At 36.8% G+C, this 18,863-nt stretch overlaps 1 protein-coding gene across 1 annotated transcript in view; it reads left to right on the top strand.

Annotated features, from left to right (window-relative positions):
* The window catches only part of LOC134531714 (arylsulfatase B-like), a 74,031-nt gene extending 63,043 nt beyond the window's left edge, over positions 1 to 10,988 (top strand). Inside the window, exons 7-9 of the mRNA XM_063367532.1 lie at positions 3,023 to 3,166; positions 5,178 to 5,423; positions 7,676 to 10,988. Coding sequence (XP_063223602.1) covers positions 3,023 to 3,166; positions 5,178 to 5,423; positions 7,676 to 7,929 — 644 coding nt within the window. The 3' untranslated portion in view covers positions 7,930 to 10,988. The remainder of the gene's footprint in view (positions 1 to 3,022; positions 3,167 to 5,177; positions 5,424 to 7,675) is intronic.
* The last annotated feature ends 7,875 nt before the right edge of the window (positions 10,989 to 18,863 follow it).

The raw sequence follows: 18,863 nt of genomic DNA, 5'->3' as shown, positions 1-18,863 counted from the left end.
ACTGGTTTACATCTTTAATGTTGCCTGTTCTAAACTACCAGGAAGGTATGGTAATTCCAGACTGAATTTTACTCTGAAATAATAAAAGTTTCCTAACTACAAGTGATTTTTGCTGCAAACGTAGATCAAAATCTTCCAGGATGCGATTTGCTTAGGTAAAAATGTTAGTATGATCGACTCTTTAATTTCTAAATTATAAATAAATTACAACAATAGAACTTCCCAGAAAGTTGTGATAAACTGACGATATTGCGCGAGTAGCAGACCCGTACGTGACTACAGAGAAAGGCTATTTTCCTTGACCGTTAAGATTTCTGGGACGAACACCCTCTCACAGCTAGGGTCATAAAATACGGTCAAACTCTTGCAAAAACATCCACCACCGCTCTTTGCCACTAGCAATTTAACGAAGTCAGCTAGGCGCAGCACTCCAATAAATTAACTTAGAAAAAAAAAATACTAAATATGTAATTCTATCAATACATTTTACAACACAACTTATGTTTTATTTATTTTCTGAAAAAAAATTTATATTATCATACGAATTATGTTATAAAAGTGACAAAACTCAATAAGTAAATTTACGGTGTATCGTTTTTTTCAATTGTTATGTAGTAAACTAATTTTATACAATTAAATATATATTTTTTATAATATAGGCTACATTAAAATTTTGCATAGTTCTGATCGAAAATAATATAATGTATTAGAAATAAAAAATAATTATATTTTTTGGTATTAAAATAATTTTTAATAATAAAATTCGAACACACATATATAAAACTAGAGGTCCTCTAGAATTTTTATTTACAAGTTCCGAGCAGAAATTGTTTAGCTATTGTTAATTTTATTGTATCAAAAATCATTCATATAAGAAAAAAGAATATGTATATCTCAATAGATGTAACATGAATACACCCTATCATATGCATTAAATATATTTTAAGTAATCCTTAAATAAGACCAAGTTTATTGAGTGTCGCAGTACGCAGCGTGTTTCAAAGCACGCCGGCCGTGAAAGATCAGTACGGCCGCAGTACACTGCAACGCTCGGGCAGCTTTAATGAGGCAACTAATTATGCTAGACTCTTTATAAATATACTATCTTAAAGCTAAAAGTATAATTATAAACATTTATTTAGACATTTTATCGCATTGGGCTCTTCAAATCGGTGTAAATCGTATTTTTATCTGGGTGGCAAAGATTAAAAAAAATATGTCGTGAATTAATCTCTTTATATCATATCTTAAATATTAAAAATTTAATTTTTTCTTACATTAATGGGTGAATTACAGTTTCTCGATTATTTTGGTAAGTTTACGGACAGTCAAAATTAAAAACTGTATAAATGGGTAGCATTTTAATGTTTTTAATTTGCTGTCACCTAGGACTTGAATGCAAATTTTCGGTTATAACGCACTAGGTCTACAGCGGTAAACTTTCGGTATGTTATTAAGCACAGTCAACTCTACCAGAGTACAAAAATCTGGAGTAAAACGAAAGTCTACACGGGGAAGGGCGGCTACCTGATCCGAGAATGAAGGATAGGGCGAGATGGGAAGCGAAGATAAGAGCTGGTTATCGCGGTTCGCTTTCCTTCCGTGTTGCAGAGAGAGAAAGGCGATATTGTGGAAGACCTTCGAAAGATTCCCGCTAGATGGCAGGCCTCAGAGCTGCAACATTCGACAACCTCCCCTCACAGAAGCTCTCTCGCCACTAACTTGCCAAATCTCACCCGCTAGCTTATATACGTGCTGGCTGGCCTTACAGTAGTAATAAACAAGCATTTATGAAATACTTAAGCTCATTTCCAACAAATTCTGACGAATGACTGTTTTTTGTCCTGCACCAATCCCCTTAAATGGGATTTCTTCACCATGTCAACATCAATTTTCCGAACACAACCGATGACCCACGTTGTGGTGTTCATTGAATTTGGCAGTCATAGTATTACTTCCAACGCTCTCCAGAGCTTACTGTAATAGCATGGCCTTTTTTTGGGAACTACAAGTGTTCGTATTTACAAAAGAGCTGCGGAATGCTACACAAGACCAATCTGAATGAGCACCGTGCGTGTATCCAGATGGTTCGGAACCCATTATAGTCTCGTAGTGCCGTCGCGTGGAACCTGGGTACACAGAGAAAAAAAAATCTGTAATTTTACAAAAGATTCCTTTGGAAACCAGTCAAAAATAAAAAGTTTTAAATGCTTCAAGAAAGATAATGTAACTTTGTACAACATATGGCTATGTTTATTTTTGCAAATATAAAAAACGTTTTTCGAAATAATGCTGAATATTTCCTACACGAAAATTGGAAAATTTTATATTTTAATTGTTTTTGTTTCAAATATAATTCTTTCAACCATGGGGAAGTTAATCGAATATTTAATAATTGGATATTATTTTGTTTTAATACGCTTATTTATGAACGCCGTTAATACTGGAAAACTGTTCAGGAAACGGTTCACAAATAACTTTAAATTTTGGAGGTCGGGGAAAACACAAATCATAAATCCCCGGGTATGGATCTAGAACTCAGTATAACTGCAAACAATAAATATTATGTAGTGATACAGTTTCTTTATATAAATGTAGAAATGTACAAATATCTGTAATTTTACATTAACATTTATGTTCCATTCACAAAAAGGAAACATTCACAATCCAGAGCCGTAGCAAACGAAGAAGCGAGCTATCAGGTGTCAGATATGGCTTCGCTGGTGCCTTGGTGATATCATTCTCGTCAGAAAAGAAACAGGTGGAGGTAAACGTACGAGTTATTGCTCCTAGTGTGTGCATTTGGATAAAGTTTTTTTTTAAAAGCCCCCTTAAAAGGTCCCGATGCCATTTCCCTGTCTGCCCTAAACATACATGTCGGCTACATGAAATATCCTGGCTCAGGTGTCGTGGGTGAGTGGTCCGATCACTCGCCTCCAGCCAGGGTGGTGTGGGTTAGTTTCCCGGCAAGGACTATTGAAGGAGTTAGGAGGCTAGTGGAAAGTGACCCGCTCGTGTGCAGAGCTGCCGGAGGACCTGGACGGCCGCGACATGTGGCCGGTGCTGGCGGGCAACGGGAGCGCCCCCTACAGCGACCTGCTGCTGGACCTGGACCGAGGCCGCGGCCTGGCGGCCCTCAGGAGCGGCGACTGGAAGCTGGTGCAGCGTGAGTGCGCGCCGCCGGCCGCCACCGCTTTTATCATTTAACACTGTGGAATTATCTTTGAAAGATTTGTTCAATGGGAGTGCATGACTTTATGTAAGCTTTTGGACCTACGCCATTGCTGAGCACATGTATGTCTGTGGAAGAAAACTACAAAAAACACAAAAGACCAAAACACAAATTAAGAAAACAATTACTGTTGTCAACAGGATATAAACAACACATAATATTCCATAACAGGAATATGGTCAACAAACAAAGACAAACATGAAAAATGGACTAACAGAACGAAAAAAAAAAAAAACCACAAATGATGACAGCACAAGAATATTTAACCCAAAAATAAATTCAGCACAACAGTTGAAACGAGACAAAAACACGACAAAACGAAAAGACGAAACAAACACAATAGTTTTCTAAAAACAGAAGAGAACTAAAAAAAAAACCCACAAATGATAACAGCACAAAAATATCGAACACAAAAAAATTCAGCACAACAGTTGAAAGGAGAAAAAAAAACACGACAAAACGAAAAGACGAAACAAACACAATAGTTTTCTAAAACAGAAACAAGTGACGTTTCGGGAACTGCTATCTGCTCCCGTCCTCAGGCAGAGACGCATATGGTACGAAAACACAGGTACAGCCCCTACTCAGTCGCACCTGTGTTTTCATGGCCTACGCGAAAAAACGAAATGTCTATAACTCGAAAACGTCAAAACGTTTTGAATTCTTTTTTAAATTTAACTAGACGTTATGGGACAAATTGTTTATTGACAATAGTTTATAAAAAAAATAATTATTGCTCTTCAGTTTGTACTGCCCTGATAAATTAAAAGGACTTAAGTCGAACTTGTTACTATTTTTTTGTAGTTTTTTCGAATCGTTCTGAAAAATTACACCATTTATTGACATTTTAAAACCGTAAATTTAATAGAATAGTAAGTTGTATTACAATTTTTACTGACCCTAACTGCAGTTTGAAGGCGTTTTCCGTATTTTCCCTTTTTTTTATGTAAAACTTTGTTCTTCGGAGATAGGGCTTTCTCTGTATGCGGGCAGAATAAAAAAGGTTTAATACAACACCATTGCAGTTTTGCCCTGATCGGCATTGGTAAAATTCGATGTAACTCTCTTGTCATATGAAACCTACTGTGTTCGTAGGTGTCGTCGTCGTTGTATTATCCATAATATCTGTTTATCTTCCCCGTTGTGTTCGTATATTTGCTTCGTTCTCCAGGTTTTGTTGACTGCCTGCATTTACTGTTATTGTCGAAAATGTTTCGTCATTGTTAGCCCACCGTGCTTGTCTGAGCATCATTAATTTGTTTTTTCATGACTAAATTCCTACCTCGGAATTCTTGTGCTGTCTGATATTTAAGTTTGAATGTGTTCGTCTATGCCGTCTTCGTTTTGTTATCCGTAATACCTGTTTAGGTACATCATTGGGTTTATCTGTTTGACATCAGCTGATTTGGGCTTGTTTTCTGTGGGTTTGTGTTTTAAATTTTTATTTCCAATTTTGTATCATGGATTTTTCCCATGACAAACATTGCAAAACCACGATGGAGTATGTGCAAGATAGTGTGCTGATTAAAAATTCCCCATTGCACGAATGATTTTAAGAAGTATGTGAAAGGTGTTGTATAGGGTTATTAAGAACCAGATTTTTTTTTTTTTTTTTTTTTACTCAGCGCAGGGGCTGGAATAGTTTGTTCAGATAGGCATGGAATCTGGCATGTTCCTATATAGAAAAAAAAAGAAATCGCAGGCTTTCGCGGCCATTTTTCCGGAGTTGCTTCGGCTTCTGGTAAGGCGGCCGCGTCGAAAGCGGGAAGACGTCACCGTAGTTTCGGTCGAAGTTTGCAGTCGCCATCCTCTGCAGGGGAGCATTCGCGACGTCGGACCGAGACGTCGGCGGGCGACGTGTTCTGCCTCGGACGCGGCTGCAGTGGTAGTTGTTATCGGAACCGGAGAGTACAGGGCGCGCGTTTGTGCGCGTGCTACCCCGCAGGCACCACGAACAACGGCAACAACGACGGCTGGTACGGGCCGACGGGCCGCGACCCGGACCTGGAGTACGACTCGGCGCGGGTCCTGTCCAGCGCCGTGGCCGCCGCGCTGGAGAACACGTCGGCTCCGCTGGCCGCCAACCAGTCGCTGCTGCTGGAGCTGCGCGCCGCCGTCACCGTCGTCTGCAACTCGTCCGAGACCACCGAGGCGCTCGAGCACAGCCCCAACTCGCTCTACTACGACCGAGGTGAGCGCCAACCTGCGCGCGCGGGGCCGTATTAGTCTGCGGCCGCGGGGCCTAGCGGTGCGAACACGCTCCTTGGAACTATGAGTGTGTGCGGTCATCCTGTACAGGGGCGAAGTCAGGGAGGGGGGGGGGGGGGTTTGAACCCCTAAATAGAGAAAAACGCCAAGGCAAAGAATAGGAAGTTTCCAGACCCATCTGTATGACCGCGGTTATTACACATTTGCCGTTCCTTGACTTCCGTCGCATTCACGAAATTACTCTCACCAAATGCCGTATTCCGATAGCTGAGATGTTACAAATCAATAATGTTTAGGGGTTCAAACCCCCCCCCCCCCCTCTCCCCTTAGCAACCAAATCTTTAATTAATTTCTTATTAACCACTCAAACAAATTTCATGTTAAAATTAATAAAAAATTTTTACCATTATAATATTTAAATTTAAAACTGAAAAAAATGCTTAAAATAGCACTATTTTACACCTTAAAATCCAAACTTTCCCGGGGAACGACCCCCGGACACCCCCGCTTTAATACTGGGGAAGGGGCCATGCTTCTTAAAACCCCTCCATACACCAATCCTGGCTACGCCACTGATCCTGTACAATCACAATACATAGGAGTGTGAGAATGCTGTCATCGCTTACAAACGAACTTAGAATATTATGAGTGTCTGCTTTCATCACCAATACACACACTACGGGAGTGTGTTGTTATAACCTTTAAATTTAATTCTTAGAAATCTATAAGAGAAATGTCATTTAAACATAGACACACACACAACTTAGAAGCTCGTCAAGTGTTCGTAATTTACAAACATAATATTTTAAAAAAAACATAAATGATGTAACATAAAGGATAGAAAATGAATTTATTTATTGAAACCGCACCCACAGTTTAAATATCTGTTACCAAGTAATTAGTCAAGTAGTTAAATTAATATTATGAAGGTACCACTTTTGATTCGAACATTACGCCCCACATATTTTTTTTTGCTAGTAGTGAACGGCCCACCAAACAGATAGCGTCACATGATGCGCAAACCATGGTTTCAGTTTCCACTGTAAGAATCGCACTTCTTTACCGTTCTTGTTCAATGGTTCTGACTGACAGGCTGAACTAATACAATTCCGCCTGTTCTGTCTTCTCCCTAAAACACCTACAGTTAGGACTATCAATTCGCAATCATCAGTCCACATTGAGATTTTGAGATGATATTTTTCTTTACACGCATGCAAATTGAATGAAGACCCGGCCAGCGAATAGCCCCCCCCCCCCCCCCCCCCACACACACACACACACACAGACACACACGAGTTCCGCCTGACAGGCCGGCGGGCTGATAACAAATACTCGCGGAGACATTTGGTGTTCTCCACGCTCCATCAAAGCACAGACCGCATTTGACATGCGGTGTGACTTTCGTAATGACCCGCGATACTCGAGAGCCACGATATAGATCAGTGACGTCAGAGGGCCAGCAACCACTGAAAAATTAACGAGTGCGTTAAATAAACCATTGGGTCAGTGTAACATGAAAAAATTTGTTGCACTTATAAATTAAAAATTCTGTTTTTTTTTTTTTTTAGTTTTAAATTTTATTTCGGGGATTCAAACTATTGGTGATTGGTTTGCTAATGTTTAGTTAAATAACTTTGTTTCGTCAATGATGTAATACCTGTGTGTCGCGATAAAAAACATTTAACCATTAAAATTTTTTTAAATACTACCGTAACAGTTTCTAACCTCAAATATTGTTTACGTTAAACTACATTGTGCATAAGAAGGGCTCTCTAAATGTCCCAGTTGAGATAAAAAGAAAAACGTTCTCCTAGAATCTCACATTATTTAACACGTATTATTTGTTTAAAATACGTGGTTAAGCTCTTATTCTTGTCACACCAACTGATACACACGTAGAGCATTCCGTATTAGAGATTTACAGAAATTACAACTTTCATCTGAAGAGATTACCTCTTCAGAACTGCAAGAACGCGGATCATATCCCTGTGAGGGTATCCCACACAAGGGCCAACCAAAAACTTGGCAACAACAAACATGGAATATGTGGGCCTAGTTTCGGAACACTGAAGCCTGCAACAACTTTTCATCCTTATGCATTAGTACGCATCGTCACTAATTTCAAAACTATACGTAGCGCCGGTCCTAAATGTGTGGTTGGTGACTGGTCGGAGTCGACCGCGACTGGGAGGCGGGAGGCCGCGGCGCGCGATACAGCGGCGCTCGGCGGCGCAGCCTTGTTCCAGGGGTCGCACTGCGAGCCGGCCGCACCCTGCCTCTTCAACGTGGCGGCCGACCCCTGCGAGCTGCAGAACCTGGCCGCGGCTCGGCCGGCGGAGGTGGCGCGCCTGCAGGCGCTGCTCGCCAACTACAACCAGAGCTACGCCGAGGCTCTGTCCCCGGGGCTCGACCCGGCCAGCAACCCCAAGTACTGGAACTACACGTGGACCAACTGGAGGGACTACCCGGCGCCCACGCTACTCGACTGAGCGCCCCACCAACCCCCCAACCCCTCTGTCACCGTGCCAACCACACCCGCTCTCGTTACTTCATTTCATATTGGGATACGTGTTCGTCGCTCTACCTAACATTTCCTCAACTCTCAACACAATTCAGTTCTGTGTTAAAGCATCAAAACCCAAATTAAAAACCTTTATTCGCTGTTATTACCTTGTTTGAAGGTTCTGAAACAAACAGGATCTAGCTCCGAAAATAATTGACCTACCGATTTTTTTTTATTGATTATTGGTTTAAAAAAAAGATCGGTTTATAGTTTAAAGTATGCCAGATACATCTCACTATGATCGATTCTTTCACAACACGAATTTTACGCACCGCAAACAAATAAATAAGCATTTTCAAAACATTTTGTTTCGCCAAAAATACTTCGAAAATTGATGTAGATATTTTTTTTTTGATGCAGATCCTTCATTTATAACGCTGCAAGAATTTTTTAGCCCTTACATTGAAGTATTTATTTTTTTTCGAGTTGATGAGTCCTGACGCACAGTGTGGCTCTGCACTGGTTTTTCCGTCACGTTAAGGCGAAGGAAATAAACTGCATTTGTTTTCCACAAGAGAAAAATCCACGGTCCTGTCGGGAATCGAACCCAGTACTTCTGCCGCACCAGCTGGAGGTCACGGCTACTGAGCTGAACGTCTTAATGATTTTACGCATACGTTAAATTAACAAAATATGATTTTTTCACACAGTAAACGTTCTCAGAAATAATGATTTTAGAGCCCTTTGATCCACTTATAAGTGAGATATGTACTGAATTAAATAATAACTCGTAAAAATTTAAATGTTTTAACAATTAATGGATTTTTATTCAAAAATACCTGGTAATAATTTACATAAATATTTTTTTACTAAGTCATTTAGTAAATATAATGATACCAACAACGTTTTCCACGCGTGTGTTTGTGTGTGTGTGTGTATCAACTTTAAAGCCTGTATACAATGTTCTCTCTAAGTGGGTGCAAGAATACAGAAGTAAACGCACGCGCCACAGAATTAGTTTAAGATTCCTGAATGGTACGAATATTATTTTATACATTTAGAGGTTCATATTTAAGTTCTGTTCATAAATCTTTGTCTATAAATGAATCTTTTAAAAATTTTAATTGGCTAAAATAAGGTTTATAAAAATATATTTGTAGGTATATATGCTCTAATTAATCTACAAAATTTTCATAAAACACACACACACAAATATATATATATATATATATATATATATATATATATATATATATAGGAAGCAACACTGAACGACACACTAATTTCCTATAGTTTGTGTAACACAATCACACCTTTTGCTGAGCGGCCCCAATAAGCATAAAGAAAATATACTGTGGAGGGAAACTTTGCAGCGTTATGAAATATTCAATAACACAGTTTGAATCGCACTCTCCCAAATAACAGTTTTTGTGGCATTTAACAAAACATTTTTCATTTAATTTTTCATGTCGCTAGCAAAGCAGTAAGGAAAACGCACCATACTGTTGCTTGAAAGTCTGGGGTATTGCTACCCACAATTTCCTTCATAATATCTTCAAAATCTGAGCAACGCCCTAATCACTAAGATAAAAATGGGTAGTCGAATTATGTTCGTACTCACCATTTCTGTCACAACAGAAGAACATTTGTCAAACCAGCTATTCCATTGAATGATTTGAATGATAAGTAATCTAGTAAAATTACTTTCGCTACATGATTTAGAAATATTCCTTGAATTATCGCTAATGAAAATGATTTTACTTACCATTATTAGAGCTTTGTGTATATACCACAGACATCACTTAAGTATAACAAATACAAAACAATAAATTCAGTTGTGATCAAATTTAAAAATGTACGAGGTTTTTAACAACAAATAGAGGCCTAAATACAGAATATAAAATGCAACGCCTTGCGATTATGTCATTATTTATGGTGGTAACAAGACCACCGTATAAGAAAAGTATTATAAATCATTAGCACTGGCAGTTCAAAGTAGTAAATGGTTTTATGGACTCAAAATATCTTACCGAGTTCTATCATATATAATCAAATCTGGAATGATTGTACTACATAATCTAGTTCAAGAGGGCTTTAAAACAGAAATGCGAAATCAGGTAGGTAAAACTTAAAAATCGGTTAAGAATTCATGAAAAAAGAATTTTGAAGTATAAACCATAACTATCAGTGCGCGGTGATTTCCAGGTAAAATAAACGCTGCTGTAATTTACGAGCACGCAGCGACAACCAAACCTTTACTTACAGAAAATGGTGGCTCGTGTCTGCTAAACTTTACGTTAACAATTTAAATTTTCATGATAGGAAACCAAATATCATAGGTTTGTCCTTTTGGTTTTACATAATGTGTACAGTACAAATAGATACCACGGATATCGAAACCTTTTGTGAACAATAAAAAAACTAAACAATTTAGGCTTTTAAAAGTTAAAAATATGGTCTTGATCACTAAAAATATTTTATAGTTTTTGTTAGTTCATTTATTCAGCCTCTTTATATATGCCAGGGTGAAAAATATTGAGCCGCTAAATTCCCAAGATTGTGAGAATATTTAATTTACTCATTATACACATTTAACCCCCAAAAATAGTTTTACACATTTGAGTATTTTAAGTAAAATATTATATTTTATTCACTGAAGTTGAAAAACACCACATAAAATTTTACATTGAAAAGGTAGGCCTATGGTATACAAAGGTTTCAACATCCATGATAAATACAGACTGTTAGAGTTATTAACTGTTTTCATTATGTAAAAAACTATGTTTACTGTTTGTTAATCGTATATAGTCTTCTATGTAGAGTATAAAGGTATTTAGTGTTATGTTAGTATAACTGTTGTTTTCATGGTTAGACATTTCGGTAGGGTAAATTTTAGAGTATAGTAGTTGTAGGTTTCATGTTTCGTTTACAACGTAACGAATGTTCAAATGATGGTGTATGACAATAGGACATAAAAACATATTTTATGGAAAAGTAAAGTACGTGTATATGTATTGGTATACTGAATAAAATGACTGTGATTTAATATAAGCCTTCTGTGTTTGTTTTTTCTAGCTTTATGATTGTGTAAAAAATTTATAAAAACAATTTACATTTTGAATATATTTGCGTTTAATTTGTTTAATACATAATTATGAATTAAATGATACAGTTTTAATTGTACTAACCCTCAAACTATTCGTTTTACGTGATTAATATTTTCTGTACTAATTTTAATGGATTTTTCTTGTATCAAAATCACCAAACAGCCTTAAAAAAATGTTAACACAATAGTGGGGTTCCAAATTTATAAAAATCCTCGCCAGAGATTAATTTTGACAGAACGTGTCATTATATAATAAAAATGGAGCTTCTATAGCACAGTTGATATAAAAATACTGTAGCTTTTAAAGTATAATGTACGGTAATAAAAATAAATCGAAAATATTTTTGCGGGTCAAACATTATATGTAACTGTAAAATAATTTTTTTTGGTCTTAAGTTTTAAAAAATGGACTACGGTTTATTGCTTGTTATATGTTTGTTACTAATGTCAGTTCTTTATTTAGACTGTCTTAAAAATTTTCATAAATAAATACTCCATCTGTAACCACTTTGTAAAAAAATGATTAAACTTTCTTTAATCTTCTGTGACTTAAGGTAATTAAAGTGGATTCTTAGGCTACCTTATTCTATGCTCATTATAAAAATGCAGTTAACTGTTTTTAAAATAAAATAAAAATATTTTCTCTAATTGCCTTAAATATTTCAAGAATGATACAACAATAAATATTACGGCTTTTCGTTCTGTTCAGAAAATCCACTAAGAGGAAGAACACAAATGAATTTATAAAAATGTTTTGAGGTCTTAATTCGTATCTCCCCGTATTTATGTGTCATTTTTGTCACCGGCGGATAAGGATCACTCCAATTCCCAACCTTTTACTCTACGATGATAATTTATTCATGCAATTAAAATTTACTAGAGGATAACGTGTTCATGTCCAGCTTTTTTTTTTAATGTTTGAATGCGTATGCATTTGATTAGATTTTTTCGGAGTGACAAAGTTACGCAAGTGTCTTCACTGTCAGCCAGATAATTAACTTAGTTTTGTTGAGATGTATTTGAGTGAATTAAAGTAAAACTTGCATGATAATTTTGAAATAATTACAGACGCATTTTTGGTTGAAACGATACGATAGAGCTGCAGCGGAATGCATTGGTGGGATGATGGGAATTTGTAGAGAAATATCGCTGGTTCACGGAAAAACCACTTGCGAAAAAATACAGGTTTTATGGCCGGTAGCCATAACGGTAGTTTCTGTGAAGCTGAGTTCTCTCCATGTCAAGAAATTTGTTATAGGAAGAATTACGCATTAACGTTGTTATATGTTTCTAACAATTCATTTAATTTAAGAGTAGGGACATTCTTAGTTGAAACTAATTCACGTTTTCAATGTTCAATTGCTGCAAGAAAAGAAATCTCATAATAATAAAACATTAGTGAAATCCGCCAGTCTGAATAAACTTTCATCCACATAGAACTTTACAGCTAAAGTATTTATTACACAAAAATTAAATTTGTTTGCATTAATGATCTATTTTTATTATTTTAAATTATTTAATGTCAGTTGAGAGTGTGTCAAAATAATTACAATAAATTTTGTTTGTATTTGTGAAACATACTGCTTTGAAACTTATGGAACTGTATTAATATTACACAAATATTTTTCTTTGTTCATCAGTAAATGCAGGGATATGAGTTAATACCTATAAAGGATCTTATCAGAGTATTTGGCTATTACAATGCTCAAAATATTGGTATTGTGAAAAATATGCCTAAATTAGTATTAATACAACATTAAATAAACTATTTTAAATTGTATTTACCTTCTGCTATAATGTTTAATGTCAATAGTTTTACAACTATTGGTAACCGTGTATTAATTATTACATTTACCAGAACTACAAATAATTATAACGTACAATTACCACTTCTTAAGTTGTTGTGACATGTGGACCACACTTAAAGAAAAAACATTAGGTTTGAAAATGTTATGTTTTTTTTTCATTTCATATTTTACACAAATTCAAAATAATAGTGACATTAACTCATTCAGTATAATATATCACACGAAATAGTAAATTGACTAGAAAAACCATACCACCGATAGTAGAAACGCAATTTAAATCAGCATAGAGACAAATCAATGTATATTACTAGAACATCCATTTCAATAAATAATCCAAATTCCATTTTTTACATCATAGTACAAACAAAAAAAAAACTATTATCCGTTCTTCGGAATTCATTTTAAACAATATTATAAAATGTGTGTCTCCACAGAACATGAAACATAAACTTCATATAAAATTAAATAACCCTATGTACAACTCATGAATAGGTACCCCAAGAAATCTTTTTTTCTCGTTTAACTTAATGTTTTCCATGCTAGAACAAATATTACCACAACAGAATATTTCATTACAAATGTACAGAGTCTTGAAGGACAAAAATATCTCACTTCAATTATTACTTTCATTTATCTCTTGTTTTTTCCGGCTCAGTTTTTTGACATCTTGATTGTTGTTTCTCTACCAAGCTTCTTTGATCTTCCAAAATGTAGTCTGGCTCTCTGATGGTTCTGCCTATGCTTTGATTTAGTGCCACTGTTTCAAGCAGTAAACACCTACAATAATTTCTAGTCAGTTTCGGCAACATTTATGTTTCCCACATGGGCTCATCTATTTATTCTCTATCTACATGTAAATTCTGACGAACACCAGACATTACTATGAAGTAGCAATAATTATACTCTATAATGTTTCAGCTGATAAAACTTAGAGTGTGAATGTTTGAGAATTAAACTTCCGTCGTCATTCAAACGTACAACCATTTATTTTTTTCTCATTGTAGTTTCTTGGAGCCCTTGGTCAACTGCAGAAGGTACACACTCGATTTCCACAATCGCATTTTCATCGACCAGAAGTCCACCAGGGTTAGCACCAAAATATTAGTATTTGAGATCCAAAAACAAACCACACTTCTGTACAACTAATCAGGTTTGTTCTTGAAACCTCTGGATGGCAATATGTTCATTGCAACGACCATATTCAATTGCCGGTGTCAAAAACGTTTTATTTTTAGAGTAACTGTTTAAAAAGAATTGAACAGGACGCAGACTCTTTTCGGCGATAAACAACGCCGAAATTAATGGCTGTTAACCGCACATGTCTCATTTTGTGCTAAAGCTCACAATCAGCTTGTATTTTTGTTCATTCCACGTCATAAGTTCTCTCTTCCAAAGTGACTTGCAGTGATGCGATGTAATTTTCACACTTACTGAATAGTTAGTTTTCAGGAATATCACATCCTTGTCATCAAGTAACTTGCTTTTATGAGGGTCTATAGTCAGCATCTGGTTTTGTAGAGTGGAGTTCATGGAAATTGATTATTTATTGAAATGGATGTTCTAGTAATATACATTGTTTTTGTCTCAATGTTGATTTAAATTGCGTTTTCGTTTCAACCGACTATCTTCTTGGTAAGCCAGTTTACGCCGAGTTGTGCCGTATCGAATCTTTTTGTGAATGACTTTCTTGTTTGTTGAACCAGGGCTCTAACCTGACATTTTTTTGAAAGGACTCTTCTCCCAAGCTAAAGATTTCTGGAATCTTAGTCCTGCCATGTAACATAGACGCTGAAAAGAGCCTATATATGTGTAATTAATTATTTTGCCCCCACTAACTTTGGCAAATAGGCTCACATATAATTCTGACGAAGTTTTGTTTTCTTTGAGCCGTTGAGCCTTTGTGACGAGTCTCTCAACTAGACTTTGTATTTTTTTTTTTCAAAAAGTCCATTTGCGCGAAGAACTGGTGCAATATTATTTGTTTCACTTTTACTGCAAAAGTATTCTCGGCATTAAGAATGATCACCAAAAACATGAAAGGGCCCATTTTGTAAGTCCTGCACGAGTTCGTCAAATTCCTCTTTTTCCCACAGTGTCGAATTGCGCCTCTTGCTGCGGCTGTAAGACGAGGAATTACATGTTTCAGCAGCTTCCTTGTTCCCAACGAGAATGTTTTGTCTGCTGCGAAGGTGAGCTAATGACCGGTGTAGTTTCTGGCACAGTGATTAACACACTCCATTTTAAAGACACTGCGTACATAAGAGACATTTTCCATAATCTTCGCATACACACTGGAGTCGCCATCCCCAACGAAATACTTGTATTTTAATCCATGCGTTTCTAAACTTTGGCAGAATCCTTCAACAATAACATCTTGTTAAATAGCTGTTCATGGTCTTCTTTTGTCCCAATTTTTGTAACACAAGTGTTGTTTCGCTTCCTTCTGATCTGTAATGGCTCGTTCACAAATACAGCAGTACTTATTCCTGACGCCCATAAAGAGAAGCATTTCTGTTTGTTGACCTATTATAACTGACTTCATTTATTTTGGGGACTGAATATGTTTAAGGATGCTTTAACTGTAGAAAAGTATAAAGCCATAAATGTTAAAAATGTATAACAATATTGATATCAACACAATAATTTAGAATAACTGTTTCTAATTTCTGTTGTTTTAAGACATGTAATTTCCCCAGTTATTCTTTTCTCTAAAATTATCATTAAAATGAAATTTTACAATTTTTCATTTTAAATATACTTATATAAAAAGAATATCGTGAATAAAAAAATATATCTACATAACAACGAATGGCAACGAAACCTAATGATTATAGTGGTTTCCGAACAACTAAATGACTCAGTACCAACACACCTTTGGCTAGTTGAATCACTGACACGCTCAATCCTTGGTTGGGTTTAGGTTACACTGGAAATGAGTTATACGAACGAAACGCATCGATTTTAGATCTCGGTTTCGTTGAGCTTGGTTACAAATGTTCACTTTTTAGTGGGAAAATGAAACATACGTTGTAAAAAGTAAAAAAAAAAATACATTGATTTTTATTTGTGTACTAAATGTAATAAGTTATTCACAAAAGTCTTATGAAGGCTTGTGAAGCAGCATAACCAATCTATGCTGCGTTTAAATTAATTGAGTAACATTTATTTTCCCCCTCAGCATTTTCAGAAAAGTTTATACCATTGTAAGGGCCTACCATCTGCCCGAATTTCCACTTGTCCGAATAACCACTTGTCCGAACGACAGCCGAGTCGCATGGCTAGCGAGCCCCCCTCCCCCCCCCCCCCTCCTCCAAGATCAGTGAGCGTCTCGCTCCCGGCGACAGGAAGCGCACTTTCCGGAGAAAGTCGCCAATTGCAGACTTCAAAACGAACAGAGAGAGAAAAAATACAAGTGCGGCACCGAAAGGGAAAGCATAATGGTAAACCACCGAGAGGAAGTGCCTGTTTTTTTTTTTTTGTCGGTAGCTCATTACTGATGTCGTGCAGGTAGTTCCATCTCGCTTCTCGGCTTGCAAGGCCCACGCAGTGTTATATTGCTGGTGACAAGTCTCAACAGCTGAAGGCCGGCAGCCAATGGCGAGGTCTGTGGGGTACGGGCTTCCACCGATATACTGCAATAAGTACTGCAAATTTATATAATAATTGCTACACAATATCTCAACATACATAATGATACCCATATTTGTTATAAATAGTGAAAAATTACTGATTTTAAATTTTACGAAAAACCGAGTTGGTAATAGCACTTTCTTCCTTCAAAAACCACCAAAATTAAATTGCGGCTGAAGAAATTGCATTAGCAAGAAAACTTACTTAATACATTATACATTACATTACATATACATTGTACTCACATTCCAGAGGTAAAGGGCTTGAAATGGAATTTCCCGAGATCAATCAAAGGAAAATAGTGTTCTTTCATTTACGTTAATAAAAAAAAATTGGTTGTCTGTAAAGTCGGTTTACGGACGATAGTTTAACGTGACGTCATAAAAAACATTGATGAAATGATTGCATACTTTTATGAATAAAATTGAATCATTTTTATTGAATTATCACTATTTTGTATGGATACAAAGAAGGAGTGAAATGAAATCTACAATTTAATTGATAAATTTACTTTTATTTGCACTCATTAATTCAAATATGTTAATTACTTTAACGAAGAGATTATTTTAACTATAACTTTTATACATGTTTGCTATTTAACTTCTTCCAATCTGTGTTATCCTGTTAAGGATATGACTATGATAGGAAAAGTAGGAAACGAATGGGAGTGTTTCAAGGCTGATGTGAAGGAAAATGGCTTACCCAACACAAAGATGCAGTCAAAAATAATATATTTGCGCCACGGACTCTGCAGCAATGCTAAGAGGAACGGGTTAGCAAAGAGCAATGAAAATGTTACATTGAAATGCACGAAAACAGAATTACGCTACGGACTCGGTCGCAATGCTAGGAGGTTCAGGTTAGCAAAGAGCAATATAAAATGAGCTTAACGGCACACAGCGAAACTGGACAATGTGTGTACCGGGACACTTTTTCGTGCGTGCAGCCGGGGTTCATCGATTTATTAGACGTTGTCACGTCAAAAAAAAGTATTGTATTCATGACTAAACAAAATTATCAAAATTATTATTTTTCAATAATTAAAAAAATAATTAAATTATTAATTGATTATTAGAAGAAGCCCCTGGCGAGTGCGAAAGCGGTTGGTGCGACGGTAGGTGCAAGAGAGCATTGAGAACATGCGCTGTGATTGGGCCGTTTCATTTGGTTCGTGTGCTGCGGTAGCGCAGTGAGTGGTAGAGCCGCAAAATCCTGCGAAAACAGCTGCATGAGTCTCGTGAACCGCGATTTGCCGATCCCTGCTCTACACTGAAGACAAATAACAATTAGCAGAGTTTGTAAAAATATAATTTTTTTTATGATTTAGGATGTGTCCAAGCCACTTAAACAACAATTCACAATAACCATACAACAGAAGTTCGTATTTGTTCAGCTAAATTTAATTGACACAAATTGAGCTTCTGCTCTGATTCTTTAAATACTTCTATAAAATATTTTATCTTCAGGCCAGCACACACTTACAAAGTAATTGTATAAATGTAAAAAACTTAAGAGCAGTTCCCGACTGTGTGTCCAAAAGCGCAATAAGACGCACATTCGCTAACGTCAACGCATAATTCGACGCCATTTCACCAACATACATATACACATTATCACCAACATCGGCTTACAAATTAAAGAAGCATTATGTTTGAGTAATATTTGTTAAAATTAAAAATGTTTTCCTTTTTAATAGTCCTGGTTCCTAATCAAAGTACTATTTTGTATTACATAATTCTTCCCTTATCTGTTCTGTAAATAAAGTTACGTTTATCTGATGACAAACAACCCATAATTTCCAAAGCAATTACAAGTTGTAGCCACACTTTCGACACAGGGCTTCTCAACGACATGACATGACATTTACGAAACAGCCATAAAACTTTAATATACGAAGTGAAACGAAACGGACTCATTGCATTCGAAACGACGCCAAGTTCCTGGATCGTCGCAGTTCGCGCACTTTTACGATCAGTATCTGCGAAAGAAGGTGACCTCTGGGAGGCCGGAGAAGAGCGGAGGACGTGGGCTTGATGACGGCAGGATTTAATTTATACCAGCTAAACGCCATCATCATATAAGGAACACGAGTACCTACCGAGTTTCAAGTCAGTACTTGAAAAATGGGAAGTTATGATTTTCAAAGGTCCGATAATATGGATTGCACTGTCTCGCCGCGGGAGTGAGGTCCACTCCACATACGCGCTGGCACGCTACCACCCCGCGCTTGACGGTGTTTTGATGAGGGGGCGGGAGGGGTGGAGCGGCTGGGGGAAGGGGTGGGGGCAGCCCCCAGGTTGCGCGAGGAAGGGGTGGGGAGTCTATAAGAGAGGGGGCGCGAGGGGCGCGCCGCACACTCGCTCTCCCCCCTCGGCC

The sequence above is a fragment of the Bacillus rossius genome, chromosome 5 (genome assembly GCF_032445375.1).
Source record: "Bacillus rossius redtenbacheri isolate Brsri chromosome 5, Brsri_v3, whole genome shotgun sequence".
Taxonomy (NCBI): Eukaryota; Metazoa; Arthropoda; class Insecta; order Phasmatodea; family Bacillidae; genus Bacillus; species Bacillus rossius.
This window is presented reverse-complemented; position numbering and strand designations above follow the sequence as displayed.